General features: G+C 47.9%; 2 protein-coding genes across 8 annotated transcripts in view; one reads left to right on the top strand and one right to left on the bottom strand.

The window, feature by feature from the left end:
* Positions 1 to 11,756, top strand: part of LOC137161279 (complement C3-like) — an 82,664-nt gene extending 70,908 nt beyond the window's left edge. For 3 of the 4 annotated variants that reach the window (XR_010922055.1, XR_010922056.1, XR_010922053.1), the window contains 4 exons: positions 1,779 to 1,855; positions 3,680 to 3,827; positions 8,640 to 9,096; positions 10,942 to 11,756. The gene's annotated coding sequence lies outside the window, so the exon portion shown is untranslated. The remainder of the gene's footprint in view (positions 1 to 1,778; positions 1,856 to 3,679; positions 3,828 to 8,639; positions 9,097 to 10,941) is intronic. The other variant, XR_010922054.1, reaches the window with a different exon arrangement.
* LOC137161280 (C-type lectin domain family 17, member A-like) lies at positions 2,183 to 15,787 on the bottom strand. Of its 4 annotated transcripts, none has more exons than XM_067560404.1 (9): positions 15,617 to 15,787; positions 14,093 to 14,143; positions 13,294 to 13,383; positions 11,569 to 11,619; positions 11,033 to 11,158; positions 7,993 to 8,106; positions 6,654 to 6,802; positions 5,012 to 5,121; positions 2,183 to 3,793 (listed from the first exon to the last, which is right to left on the bottom strand). In XM_067560404.1, exons 1-9 carry the CDS (start codon positions 15,714 to 15,716, stop codon positions 3,661 to 3,663), a joined length of 924 nt encoding a protein of 307 aa, XP_067416505.1. In that variant the 5' UTR covers positions 15,717 to 15,787; the 3' UTR covers positions 2,183 to 3,660. The 4 variants fall into 4 exon arrangements, with proteins under 4 accessions (XP_067416505.1, XP_067416506.1, XP_067416507.1 ...); XM_067560405.1 differs by having other exon boundaries at positions 11,033 to 11,122; XM_067560406.1 differs by lacking the exon at positions 11,033 to 11,158 and having other exon boundaries at positions 15,617 to 15,784.
* Positions 15,788 to 16,029: the final 242 nt, after the last annotated feature.

Below are 16,029 nucleotides of genomic sequence, written 5' to 3'. Positions count from 1 at the left end.
AGCTGCTCCTAGAGTCCACAGGCAGATCTGTGTCCTAGCTGCACCAGTGTCCCTGTGCCGTGGCTCTGGATTGCATGGGGGGGGAGGAGAGATTCCAATCTTCATCACAGAGTCCTTTCCTGGCTTTGCACAGGTAGCTTGACTTTCATCCCATAACTCAATCAATACCACAGCTCTGTAGCAGGGATCAATACCAGCCCAGGCCCCTGTCACGGATAAGTGGGCCTATGCCATGAGCTAGGCTGTTGGAAAGCAGGCATCACTACATAGCAATCCCCAACCCGCGTACCAGCTGAGTGAAAAAAGGCTAGCCCACGGTCTTGGCCCCACTTACACCGTCCTTACGCCCTAAACCTTGGGCTAGCCTTCTGCAGAGAAGTCCGTTTCCCCCATAGTGCATTGTCAGATCACCAGAGCATCATGTAGCCCAGTAGCAGGTGTAGGGTTGGAGGTATAGGTTGGCAGCCCTTTTAATTTTAAGCATCTATTTATTTATTTTATAAATAAGATGGTCATTGATGCAGCAAACCACAGTGTTGTGGAGAAGGGGCTAGAAGAGGATGCATCTGCAACTGCTAATAATGTAGCATATTTGGTAAGTCCCAGGGATCATCATGACCTATAATTGGTCCTGTTCTGCCCCGACAGGAAGGCGTCATGGGTTAGGGTGAGGGGGAGCAAACTTTAGCTGTGAGCTAGGAGTTGAGAGTCCTATTCTGATCATTACAATATATGTGTTCACAGGGCAGCAATGTTTCTCGACAGGCCCATCCAACCTTTGCAGCCATCGTTGACCAAGTACGTTCTGGGGCTCACCTGTCCTGTAGTTCCCAGGAGCAGGGGCTTGTGGGTAATTTCTTAACATGAAGCACTGAATAGTGGGATGGAGTTCACTAGTGGGGATGGAGGACAGGACAGCTGCAAGTCTTGCAGGAAGGAACCAGTACCAGTCTAGATGAACCTGAGCTAATGACTGCATCCCCGGCTTTTCAGGAAGTTAGGACATCCAACCTTTGGAAGCTGCCTTGCAAGGGTGATGAGCCCAGGGCATCCCAAGCAAGAGCTGCTTGCAATGACTTTTCACCTGCTGCAGATAGCACTCCTAAAGGAATCCTTTAACTCTTGACTTGCTGAATCATATTATATATTCCTGCTGGATGGAGCAAAGATGTTTTCTCATATTCACCATCCTTCCTCCCAGGGGCGTATGGCGTAAACTCCACAACATACATACACCAAAGAGTCCAGCCAAAGGGCCAGGTTCTGCACTCTTACTCTGGTATAAATCTGGAATCTCACCACTGAGTTCCAGGGTGTGACTCTGGATTTACACCAGTGTAACTGAGATCAGAATCTACTCTGGAGAGCTTTACTTAGCACTATCAGAACTCCAAAATTCTGCAGCTCCTAGCCATAACGTGACATGCAGGGAATAACACACAGAAGGGGCTTCATTTTGATCTTGCATACATGGGTGTAAATCATGAATAAGTCCATTAAAGTCAATGGGCCATATCCTTAGCTGGTGTCAACATACACATATGCACATCCACATGCATGCACATACTCACGCACTTACCCGCACGTACATTCTCACACGCTCGGTGACACAGGATCTCACACTTTCACTTGCATGCCCCTGGTAACTGTGGCAAACCCACTCATGTATCGTCCACTAAAACAGAAACCCACCCAGGCTGCCATGCTTCAGTAGAGGCGATCTGTGAATTTGCATGTGCTGCAAAATGTTTGTAACATTCACTCTCTTTTTCTAAAAGGGAAACGTGAGGCACGTCAAAGAGCGTGAAACTGAATCTGCCGCTGAAAGAACATAAAGGGCAAGTCATGCAAAGAGGTCAGTGAAAAATGAGAGAGAGATGACCACTTTTATGGGCCAGATCCTAAGCTGGTGAAATCAGCATAGTGCCATTTGAAGTCCATGGGGCTATGCAAATACACACCAGCTGGGGATATGGCTGACTGACTCCAAGGAGCAACGCCAATTTACAACAGCAGAGAATCTGGCCCCTTATTACCAATTAATTTACACCAGCTGTGGATTTGGCCCCAAGGACTCCAAAGCAGTGATGCCGATCCAGTTTATACCACTTTATACCCGCTAGGGATGCATCCCTGAACCAGTTAGAAAATCACCAATCCAACAAGTAGTTGTGTAATCAGCATGTTTATTCCGCAGCCAGCCCTGCGGTGCCAATGGGGCAGGGCTCTCAGCCCCAGACACTAGGTACAGCCATCTCAGGGGTGTAAGACAAAGAACCAAACTCTGCCCTCAGAGGCACACAAGCAACTCCACTAACTTCAATGGGAGCCAAGTGCGTGTGTCTAATGACAGAACAGCCCCCCTGAAGATGGATGTACATGATTTGGGAACACTTCTATTACAGTAGCAGCTAGAGGGCCCAGCTGGGTTCAGAGCCCCACAGTGCTAGGTGCTGTGTTGACACACAATGAGACAGTCCCTGCCCCACAGAGCTCACAGGCTAAATTGACATGGCAGACAAAGGAAGGGTTATTATCTCCATTTTAAAGATAAGGAAACTGAGACCCAGAAAGGAGAAGTGATTTGCCCAAGACGTCAGTGGCTGAGATGGAAATGAACCCAGGTCCCAGTCCTGTGCCTAATACCCAAGCCATCCTTCCTTTCAGTGGAGGTACCTGGGGGCAGAGCGAGGAGCAATGGGATGAAATTAAGAAAAGGACATTTTAGGCTGAATGGCCCCAATTCTCAGCTGATATCAATGTCAGTTCGGGGTGACACCACTGAAGTCAGAGCAGCCTCTGCATTTACAACAGTGCAACGGAGATCGGACTCTACAAGGCGTAGCCAGAACTGATTTTTTGGCAGGGCCTGTGGTTGACACAGGTGGGCACAAGCCTTGTGTCACAAGCGACACAAGGGCTGATAAAAATGCAGGATGAATTGCTTAAAAATCTGATTGGGTGGGCCTGCTTTCCACCCAGGCCCACCCGTAGCTAGGCCACTAGCCCAGTGTCAGGAAGAACAGCCTGGCAATGAAATCTCTTGGAGGGAGGGTGGGAGCCACCTTTAACGCTAAAGCCCTGAGGGAAACAATCCTGCCTTGGGCCCCAGTATGGGAGGAAAATGGACTAGATGGTCTAATGCCACTCAGTTTTTCCCTCTCTGCTTTCCATTATCATGTCCCCTAGGTTCCACTCACTGCAATTGAAAGCAGTGATCCTTGGACCTAAATGCCTCAGGAGCCAAATTAGCAACCAGCATTACCCAGAAGAGCCACAGTAGTGTGAATTCATTGTTTCATTTACTATAGAACTAGTCATATTTTAACAGCGTAATGGGGGAAATTTAGTTTATATATTCTCACAGCAAATAAATTAATAGATTAGAGCAAGTTGATAATTTAACCGGTTGATAACATAGTAAAAGCATCCTGATGTGTTAAAAACTCAGATTGGTTAATAGTTAAATCACAGTGTTTTAATAGCATGTGCTACAAAGAGCCACAGGAGACACATTAAGGCGCCACTTGTGGCACCGCAAGCCACAGTCTGAATATCACTGATTTAGAGAGATGATAGTTCCTGAGCAGTCCTAGCCAGGTCCCACACACATGGGGCAGGCTGTGTGATAGCTCCCCTGCTGTGGATTGAGGGACTCAGCTAGCCTTGCTGTTCGCAGATCCAGTAAGCATTCATGGAGCAGGGGATATCATTCCACATCCCGTCAAAGCGCAGGGTGCCACAGTCCTCCCCTTGGTCTCCAACATCGTTGGGTTCCCCTTTCGCCCAGAACCTGAGAAGGAGACCGGAGACCGATGGAATTAGAGGTGAGTCTGGAATTTCTAAGAGGGAGGTGGGGCACTTCAAACAGCTCTAGCTGCCTTTAAATGTCACCTTCCAAACAGCAGGGGTTGGCAGGCCTGGTGGTACCGTAGGTGGGTAAGAGGAAGATGGATGGATGAAAGAAGGCAGAGGATGGGTGAGTGCCCATCACAGCACACAGGGCAGTCAGAGCACAAAGAGACCTATCCTTGACTGTTTCTGCACAACAAAATCATTACTTAGATGGCTGTGCTCCTAAAGTAACTCCCATGGGTGGATGTGATGGATCCTAGCACTTCTGCAGATGTTCCACTTGCTCCTGGCTTCCACAGGCTGGCCCTGATGGAGCAGTGCACCCATCTCCCATCCCGTACCCAATGCGGCTCTGAGTCTTAGCAGCAGAACAGAGTCCAAATGTGTACAACGTCTCTGGTTTGGAAAACTCCTCCATGGTGATGGTGTGAAATGACAGCTCCTAGGAAACAGGTGTCCATGTCACAGACACCAATCGGCACTGACTGGTCTGATGGTTTTAGCAGAGAGTCAATATGGACATGGACTGATCTGTCTAGTCATATCTAGATGTGGTGCCTAGAGGTCAGGTCAATGCTAACCACTGGATGGGGGAAGCTGGCTCAGCCACTGCCCAAGCCATAGCTGGTCTGAGGTTGGAGGACATCAGTTTCCAGTCCATTTTACTGGTGAGGAAACTGAAGCACAGAGAGCAAAGAGAGATGCTCACAATCTGCTGCAAAGCACATTGGTGGAGTTGGGAATAGAATCCAGGAGTCCTGACTCCTAGTTCCCCCGGTTCTAATCACTAGACCCCACTGCCCTGCTAGAGCTGGGACTAGAACCCTTCTTGTCCATTGTCTTATCCACCGCTGCTCTCCCCAACATCTTTCCGTAGCATGATGTTCAGATTACCCCATGGTAAAGCAGCTTTCTGCTCCCAGGTCCACTCCATGCTCTGTGCTGACCCTGGATGATATTAGCATGGAGGCAGTAGCAGACTCATAACCTTCTTTACATGGTTTAGCCACTAAAGGGGATGGGAGACCCCTCTAGTATCAATTGCACTGGTATCAATGCTCCGTCTGGCTCTTTAGCAGGACAGGAGATGAAGCAGAAACATCCGATTGTAAGGGACAGTTTTCTCTTCAAAGAGGCTGAACAAGGAGGGACTTACTTGACGGACAGGAGGCTGCCGTCCAACCAGCGCCATTCCCCTTCCTTTGCTGAGTCACTGAGGCCCAGCCAGTACTCGCGGGTCTCGATAACGCCGTTTGACAAAAAGTCCTATGTTGGAAAACAGGTTAAGAAGATAATCATGATACCAAGCAGGAGGGTTTTATGGGGCCTGTGTTTGTGGCCAGCTGAATCCTGTTACCACCTGTTTTTCCAACCCTTTAAATTAGGGCTGGCCACCCTACATTTCCTATGATGCACCAAGAATCAGGCACTCCCATGGTGCATCACTTCCTCTCTTCAAGAGGAGTGACTGTTGTGCACATAGGAGATGTGGACTGACCGGGTAGAAGAATGGAACCATGAAGCATCTGAACTACGGCTCCCATGAGGCACTGCAGCAGCATTTCAACATTGAAATATTTCCATGTTCAGCCAAAAATTTGCAGTATATAAATTTTTGCCAAAAAATAGAAATTTTCCACAGGACAAAAAGCTCATTTTCTGACCAGCTGTACTTCAAATGCCTCTTCTCCGCCCTTTGCCCTGCAAATCTCCTCTTCAGAATGGGAAGTGAACACTGGACTGTAAGCTGTTTGGGACAGGGACTGTCTTTTTGTGACGTCTGTATAGCACCTACACAACAGGGCTCTGATTGGTGCTTCTAGGTGCTACCACAATACAGATAAGTGAGGATAATAAGGCTGAATACTACATTGCTGTTCCCTGAGAACTGCAGGTAATTTTCAGTCCTTCTACAGCTGCTGAGGGTCAGCCTTTGGGGCCTGTGAATCCGCATGGCCATAGGTTTTCTCCATGCAGGGGGACCAAGGAATCAAGGAGTACCATCCTGCACCCTGGTTACTGGGAGTGCCTTAAATCCAGGCCCAAGGACGAGATAGTGAAATACACATGCTCTGGGCTATACTGCTCGTGAGTCAGATTTCGATTCAGGTGACTCCAGATTCACGCCAATACCTTGCCCACCTCTGCACTGCCTGGGCATCCACCCAGCACCAACTAGTCTCCCAATGTCCTGTTCTCAGCAGGCACCCGGCTCAGTTTAAAACTTAAGGTGGATTCTTCTCAGGGCAGAATTCCTTCTGATTGTTGTAAAGTCCTGATGAGGAATCTGGAGTGGGGTCTTCCCCAGGATATCAGAAAGGCCTTTCCTGGTGGAGGAGTGAGCTGCTGTGAAGACCCTTTTGCCTCTGGGTCAGCAGCTGAAATGCTGCCTAGGTAGGTAGCGATCAAATGTTAATTTTAGATCCCTGTGGGACTCTGTGATTTGGATTCCCTGGGGATTAGAGCTGCCTTCCCCCTCCCCACACAAACACACACAAATTTTGATTCACAGCGAATCAACCACATTTGACCCTGAGATTTCTGTTCACAAAGCTCACTCAACATTTTTCAAATGACTCTAAGTATCCAGGTTCCCTCAATTCCCCTTGAACAACAAGCTGCATCTGAAGACGTTGCTAAATCACTGGACAATTTGGGCCAGACTGTGATCTCAGTTACACTGGGGTAAATCTAGAGTTACTCCAGATTCACACTGGTGACACAGCACATAATCTGGCCCTTGTGCTTAATTCCTTCTATTCTACATGATCTACAATAGGAAAAAATGGATGGCTTACGTGTTCCTGTATGCTGTTAACGATAACCAGGTGAGACCCCTGATTGGTACAGAACTCCTTAGCCTCCGACCAGGATTTAGTTGATATTGAGAAAAAATAGCAATTTTTCTTAAAATGATGCCAGCCAGGTGGACATTTTGTGTAGAGTTCTGTGAGAAGTCAAATTACAGAACAAGCCTGCATTAGAGACTCAAAATCCAGCCCAACTGAAGTGTAAAAACTCATCCATGCTCCCTAGCTTCCTTATTTAATTCTGACATTCTCACTGGGTCCAAGCAAATAATTTGCATTGACTTTGCATAGTCACTGAAATTGGATTCTTTTTCGTTCCACCAGCTGCTCATGAGCAGTAAAAGAAATTCTAGAATTTATTCAGTATTGGACTTATTCATGAATTTCATCATGAAATTTCCCTGCCCCTTCATGAAAACTTGCCAAATAGTTTGTTACAAATGTTCATACTTTGACATTCTTCCTCTGTGGGGTGGTTTTGTTAGTTACATGGTATTGTCACTCCTCTGGTACGCGGTAGCAGATGGCAGGTGCTTGTAGGTCAGTTTCCCATTGAAAAATAAATCAGTGATTTAATATTTTCCTAGTATAACTTGTTGAGTTTTGCTCTGTGCACCAGTCCTGGAAAAGAGATGCCCACAAACAAAACACAGGCTAATCTGTGATCTCAGCCCAAACACTGATGCCCAGTTTGCTGGGAACAACTCCGCCCCAACAATTGACTCTAGTTAGAGAATGTCAGGCTGGGAGCAAATTCCCTTGCTAGTTGCAACAGCTCCTCCAAAAAGATACCCCAGCATGAAACCCACAAGATAGCATGTCTTCAAAGATTGAATACTATGGTTATGCTTGGAAAAAGAACTTGCAAGCTGAATACAACAGCACCATCTGGTGGCTTCTGCCACACAGTATTGTATCCATCCCTTGGTAGGCTGCATTATGTATTTAGCCAACTAGGGCCAAGATTATCAGCTATGTGATGTGTCCGTTTCCATTGGGTGGAGGGCAGGTATCAGGGAATGTGTTATGGCTCCCTGAGTCGCTGGCTGGTTTTACACCAGCTCTGCTGCCCAAGGCATAGAACCAGTGAGAGAATTAGGGCCAGACAGCAGGATGGCATGGGAGACATCTGTGCCAGTTCTACAGCCACTGGGGACTCCCCGTTTGGGAGGATGTGGCCATTTTTAGTGCAGGGGGAGCTGGGCAGGCCATAGGGCCTATTGGGAACATGACAGTTGAATGCGCAGTTCCCTGGTCGGTTTCATTGACTTGCGCATTTGAGGTTAATGCTGTCACTGGTATCAGGCCCTGCCCGGTGCCCCCTTACCTGTGATGTTCCGTAACTCCTCTTGCACCCTGCTCAATACCTCCTGGAGTCTATCATGGTCCCGTCTCACCCCAGCCAGCTCCTTCCACATACTATGCGTCAGGTTCTTTATCTCTGTCAGGGCAGGCAGGGGGTAGAAAAATGCCACCGGAATCAACACATTGATATTTCTGGGCTGGCTCAGACCTGCCTTCACAGCCACTGGAAATGTCTATCTATCTACATGTCCATCCATCCCAGCACCGCTGCTCTCGTGGGCTCGCTGATTTTCCTACAAGCCAACTAACGGTTCTATTCAGTGAGGGAGTTTTTACCTCAGTAGCCCCACAGTCAGCTAGCCCACACTCCACTTCTGCATCACAAAAAAGAAGCTTAGAAAAAGTGGAAGCTTGATCAGATGACTAGGGAGGATTATAAAAATTCTGCTCAAACGTGCAGGAATGAAATCAGGAAGGCCAAAGCACAATTGTAGTTGCAGCTAGCAAGGGATGTGAAGGAGAACAAGAAGGGTTTCTACAGGTATGTTATCAACAAGAGGAAGATTATGGAAAGTGTGGGCCCCTTAGAGAATGGGGGAGGCAACCTAGTGACAGAGGATGTGGAGACAGCTGAGGTACTCAATGCCTTTTTTGCCTCTGTCTTCACAGACAAGGTCAGCTCCCAGACTACTGCACTGGGTGGCACAGAATGGGAAGGAGGTGAACATCCCGCAGTGCTGAAGGAACAGATCCAAGACGATTTAGGAAGATTGGACATACACAAGACCATGGAGCCAGATGCAATGCACCCGAGGGTGCTGAAGGAGTTGGCTGATGTGATTTCAGAGCCATTGGCTATTATCTTTGAAAGCTCGTGGCAATTGGGGGATGTCCCTGAGGACTGGAAAAAAGCAAATATAGTGCCCATCTTCAAGAAAGGGAGGAAAGAGGATCCAGGGAACTAAGACCGGTCAGCCTTACCTCAATCCCTGGAAAAATCATAGAGCAGGTCCTCAAGGAGTCCATTTTAAGGCACTTGGAAGAGAGGAAGGTGATCAGGAACAATCAACACGGATTCACCAAGGGAAAGTCATGCCTGACCAACCTGATTGCTTTCTATGAAGAGGTGACTGGCTCTGTGGATGTGGGGAAAGCGATAGATGTGATATACCTTGACTTTAGCAAAGCTTTTGATACTGTCTCTCACAGTATTCTTATGAGCAAGTTAAAGTAGTATGGGTTGGATGAATGGACTATAAAATAGATAGAGAACTGGCTAGAGCATAGGGCTCAATCAGTAGTGATCAATGGCTCCATGTCTAGCTGGCAGCTGGTCACAAGCAGAGTGCCCCAAGAGTCTGTCCTGGGGCCGGTTTTGTTCAACATCTTCATTATTGATCTGGAGGATGGGGTAGATTGCACCTTCAGCAAGTTTGCAGATGACACTAAGCTAGGGGGATGGTAGATACCCTGGAAGGTAGGGATAGGATACAGAAGGACCTAAACAAACTGGAGTATTGGGCCAAAAGAAATCTGATGAGGTTCAACAAGGACAAGTGCAGATGTGCCCTGGTTGCCAAGAAGGCTAACAGCATACTGGGCTGCATTAGTAGGAGCATTGCCAGCAGATCGCGGGAAGTGATTATTTCCCTCTATTCGGCATTGGTGAGGCCGCATTTGGAGTATTGTGTCCAGTTTTGGGCCACCCACTACAAAAAGGATGTGGAGAAGTTGGAGAGAGTCCAGTGGAGGGCAACAAAAAAGATTAGAGGGCTGGAGCACAAGATTTATGAGGAGAGGCTGAGGGAACTAGGCTTGTTTAGTCTGCAGAAGAGAAGAATGAGGGGGGATTTGATAGCAGCCTTTAACTACCTGAAAGGGGGTTCCAGGGAAGATGGATCTAGGCTGTTCTGAGTGGTGGCAGATGACAGAACAAGGAGCAACGGTCTCAAGTTGCATTGAGGGAGGTCTAGGTTGGACATTAGGAAAAAGTTTTTCACTAGGAGGGTGGTGAAGAACTGGAATGAGTTACCTAGGGAGGTGGTGGAATCTCCATCTTTAGAGGTTTTTAAGCTGCGGCTTGACAAAGCCCTGGCTGGGATTATTTAGCTGTGGTTAGTCCTGCTTTGAGCCGGGGGTTGGACTAGATGACCTCCTGAGGACCCTTCCAACTCTATGATTCTATGATCATGGTGTTCTTCTGTGGAGGTGTAAATCCATAGTAATGGCACTGATTTCTATGAAGTTACAACGGCATAACCAAGATCAGAATCCAGCTCATGTTTGGACTCTGTGGGCCTGATACCAGGGCTGGACATTCCCCAATTCCTTCTGCAGGCTGTGGGAGCTGTGAACTCAGCAACACTGAGAGAATCAGACCCCACTACCACCCCACCCCCACGTATCTGCAGGGTACTGAGACCACAATCCAACAAAGCATTTAAGCACATGCTTAACTCTAGGCCAATTCAACCATTTTTCATTTGTGGGCCCCTACAAAATTTCAAATGGAGATGCAGACCCTTTTGGAAATCTTAAACATAGCCTGTGAACCCCCAGAGGTCTGCAGACCTCAGGCTGAAAACCACTGCTCTAAGCATGGTGTCATTCCCCACAGTCATAAGGAGCACAGAGTTGTTTGACAGCTACTATCTTGGGCAACAACTTGGGAATTGAATTGGGGCCCTTCAGAGCTAAAAGCTTGAGATAAAGCTACCCAACCATCTCATAGATCAGCATAGGGGTGGAGCTGTCACACATGCTTACTAATAGGTTAAGAGCCTTTTCTGGATCAGGGTCTAAGATCCAAAGTTCTGCTGCAGCATGAACCTGGGCTCAGGATAAAACCCGGGAAGGATCATGGGAGCAGGATGTAGCTGGTCACAAAATAAAATGGGATTATCAGTCTAGGGCTCCCTGCTCTAGCCTCACACTTCCCCTTGCTCATTCTCCTTCTCTCCTTGCATTTCAGCTTGACCTCCTCACAGGAAGATCATACCCAGGACTCCCTCTACAAGGAAATAGCAGTGATCAGATGTTGGAAGAAACAGGATGTTTGTCACCTATGGAGTCCTGGAGATCTGATGGGTCTTTCCTGTGATCAGCTTGAATCTCCTGAATCCCCAGCTGAAGCCCAGCCAGCTCCTCAGACACTGGTAACGACGGGAGGTAGAAAAAAACTGTTGTACCTGGGCATGTCGAAGAGAGAGTTGTCTCCCCCCTTCCAGTGCACAGCACCACTCAGTGTTGCCAGCACCCATAATTTTATTGCAAGTTTTATGACATTTGATATGTTTCTTCAAGCCCCAGCTTCTGGATTTATGCAGTTAGGAGAGACATTCAGCTTTCATTTTAAAAAAATTAATTTCTACCCCTCGTGGTAGCAGAGAACGGCTTAAAAACATGACCCCCAGTGTGACCCTAAAGGCTCAAAAACCAGAACACAAATAAATCAAGCCCAATATTTATTATATTGTTTCAAAGCCCATGATTTTTAAGCCAGTCTCATGGGCTTGACTCATGATTTTTGAATGCTGGGGTTTGCAGCACAGCGGAACTGCTTGTGCCCAATCTCTTGAGAAACAACAGCAGAACTTACCGTTAAGAAGTCGACTGTTAAACTTGTTGAATTCTATGGACATCTTCAACTCTGAAAGGAAGATGAGCAAATAGGGAGTTTCCATTTTAAATAACAATGCAGTCCCTCAGGCTCCCCCACGCACACGCTCTGCCGATGGGGACCGCCGGATCATGACCATTCCTCCAGGAGTGTATGAACAATATGGAGCAAAGGCAGTCATTGGTAAGGATGTGAATGGGTTTCATTATTTCTATTAATGATTTATATTACAATACTGTCTAGAAGCCCCAACCAAGATCAGGGCCCCTCTGTGCCAGGTGCCATACAGACCCCAAATGAGATCAGGATGCCATTGCTATGGGCATTGCACAGACATACAGTGAAAGATAGTTACAATACAAATAGACAAAAATGATTACCCATTTCACAGATAGTGAAACTGAGGCATGGAGAAAGTAAGTGACGCATTCAAGGTCTCACAGGGAGTCAGAGGCAAAACTGGGAACTGAAGCCAGATCTCCTGAATTCCAGCCCAGTGACTCAACCACAACACCAGCCAGCCTCTGCTCAGCTAGAGCTCAGACCCCCTTTTGGAGCAGCAGGGGCTGAGCACTAACCCACTGTTACTGTGACGTTCTCAGTGCCCTGGACGTTCTCCACAGTGACACCCAGGCAGACCAGGTGGGTTCAGGCTCATTACAGTGTTTAGAGTCCCCCCAGTGGCAAATAAACAACAGTGTTTATTGAGAGAGAGCCAGCCAATGACCTGAGCAGAGGGACTGTGGTGGAGAGAACAAGTCAGACCCAGGACTGAATTAAGGCAATCCAGGGGCATCAGGTACACCCCAGCATGGGGGCTCCCCTTTGCCCTGCCTCTGGGCAGTGGTCCCATCCCTAGGGGAATTGGCAGGGGCCATCTGCTGGGTGATTGGGGAATCTACCACCACACTTCTTCAAGCAGGTTGGGGGCTCCCCCTGCCCAGATTCCTGCTTCCTTTCTTCAGATGAGCGAGGGTGTGTCCTGGAAGAGACAGGTCTCAGTCCTCACTCACCCAAGCAGTGGCTGTGTTCCCAGCCACATGCCTACGGACCAATTCGACTCATGCCAGAGCTCCCCCAGCAGGAAAACACTCTCAGTGGATGAGACACAAGGTACAGGCATGACCTCATCAGAACCAAATCTCATTGGACAGTCAGTGATCCTAGGATCAGGACAGTGTTGTGCAACAATTTTTAGGAGTATGTCTACACTTAAAACGCCACATCAGCTGTGCTGTAGTGCTTCAGTGTAGACACTGTGTAGAATAAAGGTTCTCCTGTCACTGTATTTAATCCACTTCCCCAAGAGGTGGGAGCTAGATCAACGGAAGAATTCTTCCGTGGAGCTAGCACTGTCGACGTCAGCTCAGCATAGCTAAGTCTCTCAGGGGTGTGGATTTTCACACTGCTGGGAGATGTAGCTATGCAGATTGTTAGTTTTCAATGTAGACCTGCCCTAAGAGCTGCTTACACCTTCTGTGGTTGTCCTCCTCCCCACAACGATCGACAGTCCTGTCTGAGCTGGGGGTCAGATCCCCAGCTGACGTCCATCAGCTCAGTTCCACTGAAGTCCAAGGAAGTACACTGATTTCTATCAGCCATGCAACTGACCCTGTGGGCCTGACTCTCCCCTCCCTTGAGGCGTAAGTACCCAAAAAGATCTGCCAAGTCAAAGGGAGAGAAACGTTTTCTTTATCCTCTCACCTAGGGAGTCCTGGAGATCTGACAGATTTCGCTTGGAGTCTCTTCTGATCTTATCTTGATCTAGCTGGGCTTCGGCAACAACCTGGGACACTGTAGACATGAGACAGCTTGATAGGAGAGCAAAGTTTATAAGCAGGGGAAAACCCACATATTTGGGGAAGTCTGTGCTGCTGTAATGTGCTGCCAGTTACCACTCAAGACCCATTGTGATAACTGGGCCAACAAATTTACCCTACTTGTGAGTTCAACTGAGAAAAGTGAGTGAAAGAATCATAAAGTGTCACAATAACAACAACATGTTGATGGGGATGGTGCAAAACGTGGACAGAAAGACTGAATTAGTCCAAACAAAAAGGCCTCTTGATATAATTCAAAGATTGTGTTTAGATCGTGCCTGATAAACAAGAACAATGTGAGACCAGAGAGTCCCCACCCCAATGCAGCAATGTTCCCAACTCCCACAATTTTTTCACAACTCTCTCAACATTTGATGGATGTCTTAAAGCTGCAGTTCCTGCATTCATGTCACGGGGGAAGAATCCCAGCTTTCATTTAGAAAAGGTAAATCTCAGGCCTTTGTGATTGCAGAGATAAGCTTAAAAATGAGATTGACAGAAACCGTGAAGTCTCAGAAACCAGGAGATGAATAAAACAAGCCCAACATTTATCATATTTTTTAAAAAGCTCATGATTTTTAAGCCAATCTCATGGGCCTGACTCACGATTTTTGAACATCAGTTGGCGATATTGTGAGTGTCAGTTATACCACGACCTCTTGAGAAACATCAGCAGAACGTACCGTTGACCAGTTGATTGTTAAACGCACTGAATTCTTTGGACATCTTCAACTCTAAAAGGAAAATGAGAGAATGGGGAGTTTCAATTTGAAACAAAACCAGGGCCCCTCACTCTGCCCCACCACATGCCTGCCCATTGAGAGTGCCGGATCATGGCCACTCATCCAAGGGTATGTGAAAATGATGGCACAATGGCAGTGTGTACCTGGCCCTTTGTGGTGCCCTGCTGGAGGCTCTGAGGTCCTACCACATCCCGCCGCAGGAAGGAGCAATGAAAATGGATCCTGCAGGCCTGCCTAGAAAGGCTGCACAGAAGCAGCCAATCAGAGCCCAGCAGACTCAGATAAAAGGAGCTGCAGGGGCTCAGCAGCTGAGCAGGTCAGTCCCTGGCTGGGGTCAGTGGGGTGAGGAACGAGGCTGTGCTCTGGCCAAAGGAGCTCAACTGGCTGCATTTGCCAAATCTAGGAGTGAGAGGAGCTGAGAGCTCTAGCCCTAAGGAGGTAACGAGACCAGGTGGGAAGAGGCTGAGGGAATGTAGCAGCAACCAATTAAAGGAGGCCATATGTGGTTGCTGTTTATGAGGTCCCTGGGTTGGGACCCGGAGTAGTGGGCAGGCCTGGTGCCACCACCAGCACTAGCTAAGTGGACTAAGCCCCAAGGAGGGGACAAGGCTTGTTCAGAAGAGCAGGATTCAAAGGGTCCAGAGATGGGACTGAAGCCTCTAGTGAGGGGTGAGAGCGTGTCAGTCTCTTTGCTACTCCAGAAGGCGTTCATCCATTTGTGGCTTGGCCAGAGGGCTGAGCCACTGAAGACTTGCCTAGCGAGGTGGACAACCAACAGTGGGCGCCCGGAACAGAAGGAAGTCCTGCAATACCAGATGCAGCAGCAGGAGTCACTCAAGAGGTGTCTCCATATTACAGGCAACACTTGGTAAGGTTGTAAATGGATTTCATTTATTATTATTATTTTATTATTATTGCCTAGAAGCCCCAACTGAGATTGAGGCCTCTTGTTCCAGGTGTTGTAGAGACCCCAACTGAGATCAGGATCCCGTTGCTCTGGGTCTTGCATAGACACAAACTAAGAGACACTTCCTGTGCTGAAGAGCTTACACTACAAAGAGACAAGAAATGGTGCCCATTTCACAGATAATGAAACTAAGGCACAGAGAAATGAAATGACTCCTTCACGATCACACAGGGAGTCAGCGGCAAAACTGGGAACTGAAGCCTGATCTCCTGAGTTCCAGCCCAGAGCCTCAATGAGATACTGATAGAAACCTGACCTCATCAGAACAAAATCCCATTGGACAAACAGCGATGCTAGGAACAGTCCTGTCTGAGCTGGGGGTCAGATCCACAGCTGATGTCCATCAACTCAGTTCCACTGAAGTCCAAGGAAGTACACTGATTTCTATCAGCCATGCAACTGACCCTGTGGGCCCGACTCTCCCCTCCCTTGAGGTGTAAGAACCCAAAAAGATCTGCCAAGTCAAAGGGAGAGAAACGTTTTCTTTATCCTCTCACCTAGGGAGTCCTGGAGATCTGACAGATTTCGCTTGGAGTCTCTTCTGATCTTATCTTGATCCATCTGGGCTTCAGCAAGATCCTGAGACACTGGGGACATGAGACCTCTTGATAGCAGAGCAACATTTATGAGCAGGGGAAAAACTCACATCTGTGCTGCTGTACCCAGGTCTGTGCTGCTTGAATGTGCATTTTTTTCACTGGTACCACCCAATACTTCTGGTGTCCATTACTTCACGCTAGCTGTGATCCTCCGCTACAGGCACACTGTGCTCACACCGCGATTCTGGTCACCAGCTGAGTTCTCAGCACATTGAGATGTGCATTGGGCTGCTCTGTTACACTGAGCTGCCAGTGGGCCCAAGCTGGGAGATGCAGCTGCTACTGCTGCATAAGGGCGCAGAGTGTGGCTG

Source organism: Emydura macquarii, unplaced genomic scaffold (assembly GCF_026122565.2).
Source record: "Emydura macquarii macquarii isolate MOO-44397 ecotype Brisbane River unplaced genomic scaffold, CSIRO-AGI_Emac_v2 contig_2292, whole genome shotgun sequence".
In the NCBI taxonomy this organism is placed as follows: domain Eukaryota; kingdom Metazoa; phylum Chordata; order Testudines; family Chelidae; genus Emydura; species Emydura macquarii.
This window is presented reverse-complemented; position numbering and strand designations above follow the sequence as displayed.